Below are 2,500 nucleotides of genomic sequence, written 5' to 3' on the forward strand. Positions count from 1 at the left end.
GAACTCTGAGGAGGGGAGAGGGGGGGGGGGGAGAGATGGAGTGAGAGAGAGAGAGAGAGAGAGAGAGGGGGGAGAGAGCGGGTAAGAGATGGAGGGAGAGAGTTAAAGAATGTGATATCTCTCCTCTCCACACACACCTCCAGAGCCACTGGGTCATGAAACGGTCCACACACACACAAACGTGCACACACAAACATACACACACACACACATGTGCACACACACAGACAAACACACACACACACACACACATGCACACACACATGCCTCTGGATCCAGCTCTGGATCCAGTTAAGCCATTGAGTCACCAGACTTGTCCTACGATGGGCTCCAGAGTTCACCACACGGAGGATCAATTCCATAGCTTTAACGATTCTTTGTGCCAGCGGGTTTTGGTGTGTGTGTGTGTATGTGCATGCATGCGTTTGTGAGTGAGAGCGTGCGTGCGTGTGTGTGTGTCTGCCCGTGCGTGGATGTTGTGTGTTGTGCGTGAGTTGTGCGTACGTGTGTGTGTGCGTGTGTGTGTCTGCCCGTGCGTGGATGTTGTGTGTTGTGCGTGCGTGCGTGAGTTGTGCGTATGTGTGTGTGTGTGTGTGTGTGCGTGTGGTGTTTGTGTTCGTGCATGTATTACTCCCTGGTCGTCATGGTGTTGTATTGCCAATGCAGATGTGTGTGTGTGTGTGTGTGTGTGTGTGAGTGTGTGTGTCTACTTAGTTGCCAATGCAGATGTGTGTGTGTGTGTGCCTACTTGGTTTCCATGACGCATGTGGATATGGCACGGGTTACGGGTGACCTTCAAAAGACGCTTTTTAAGCCAGCACCCAGTTGGGGCAGAACGGAGCTCAAGCGCCACATCCACTGTGTGTGTGTGTGTGTGTGTGTGTGTGTGTGTGTGTGTGTGTGTGTGTGTGTGTGTGTGTGTGTGTGTGTGTGTGTGTGTGTGTGTGTGTGTGTGTGTGTGTGTGTGTGTGTGTGTGTCCTCTCCCTACATCTCCATCCATGGCTGAAGTGCCCTTGAGCAAGGCACCCTAACCCCACATTGCTCCAGGGACTGTAACCAATACCCTGACAAATAATAATAACTGTAAGTCGCTTTGAATAAATGAAAGCGTCTGCGAAGTGCAATGTAATGTAATAATGTGTCCAAGTGCCCCATCCACAGCTGGGAAAGTGAAGCGGCCAAACTAACCGGGACATGTTTTATTTCATTTAGTTTACATGGGGTCATGAACAATACAACAGGGGTGATGAACAATACAACAGTTGGTCGGCTAACTTCCTCCCTGAGATCGGTAAGTCTCTGTGACTAGACTGGGATTCGAACCGATGACCTTCTGTTGGAGGCCATTGAGGTTGTTGCCAATTCACTGCTAGTGGTTTATTCCTTTATTCTGGGACAGGCAACTCTCAGTGGCTTGGAACATTTCCAGAATCCATGCTGCCCATTCACAAAATGTTACTTTTTAAACAAATACTTACCACCACCATCAAATTGCAAGTATTTTAATGTCCAGAAATACACATTTTTAGCAGCAAACTTCCTGTTATTTGGTCGTACGAATACATTAACATTATTAGAGTACTACTTGGTAAATATTAATTAAAAGATCAAATTTGCCAATAGGCAGCACAGTTACCTACTCTGTACAATACCAATACCAATACCAATAGCAATAGCAATAGCAATAGCAATAGCAATAGCAATAGCAATAGCAATAGCAATAGCAATAGCAATACCAATACCAAAACCAATACCAATACCAATAGCAATACCAATAGCAATACCAATACCAACACCAATAGCAACAATACCTACACACTGCATCTTTAAGCCTGTTAGCTAGTCTCAGCTAGTGGAGGTACTTACTGCCAATGACACACTAGGGCTGCACGATTATGGGAAAAAATCACGATTATTTTGGTCAAGGTCACTAATGCCACGATTAAATCACGATTAAAATCACGACATCGATTTCACAATTTTATCACGATTTTATATTATTTATTATTTTCGATTAATTGTGCACCCCTAGTTACCACCTTGCAGTTTTTAATAGACACCTTCCAATAGGGACAATACAGTAAGCAAACATGAAATGGGTGTGGATGTACAGTGCCATTGGGAGCCACTAGGGGACGTGATCATCGTGATCAGCATGTACGCGCGTGTGTGCGTGTGCGTGTGCGTGTGCGTGTGCGTGTGCGTGTGCGTGTGTGTGTGTGTGTGTGCTTCCGTGCATGTGTGTGTATATCTGTGTGTGTGTGTGTGTGTGTGTGTGTGTGTGTGTGTGTGTGTGTGTGTGTGTGTGTGTGCGCCATGCGGACAGGTGGCAGCTGCTGGACACAATGCAACATTTCAACAGCTATTCATGCTGCGTCTGCAAAGTGCCAGGGTGGAGCCACTCGTACACACACACACACACACACACTAACACACACACACACACACACACACACACACACACACACACACACACACACACACACACACACACACACA

The 2,500-nt window shown here is 46.6% G+C and overlaps 1 protein-coding gene across 1 annotated transcript in view; it reads right to left on the reverse strand.

Moving 5' to 3' along the window:
- The window catches only part of prex2 (phosphatidylinositol-3,4,5-trisphosphate-dependent Rac exchange factor 2), a 381,262-nt gene that overhangs the window by 106,280 nt on the left and 272,482 nt on the right, over nucleotides 1-2,500 (reverse strand). The window contains exon 30 of the mRNA XM_063206407.1: nucleotides 1-5. This exon is cut by the window's left edge and continues 124 nt beyond it. Within this exon, the coding sequence (XP_063062477.1) occupies nucleotides 1-5 (5 nt within the window). The remainder of the gene's footprint in view (nucleotides 6-2,500) is intronic.

Source organism: Engraulis encrasicolus, chromosome 9 (genome assembly GCF_034702125.1).
Source record: "Engraulis encrasicolus isolate BLACKSEA-1 chromosome 9, IST_EnEncr_1.0, whole genome shotgun sequence".
Taxonomy (NCBI): domain Eukaryota; kingdom Metazoa; phylum Chordata; class Actinopteri; order Clupeiformes; family Engraulidae; genus Engraulis; species Engraulis encrasicolus.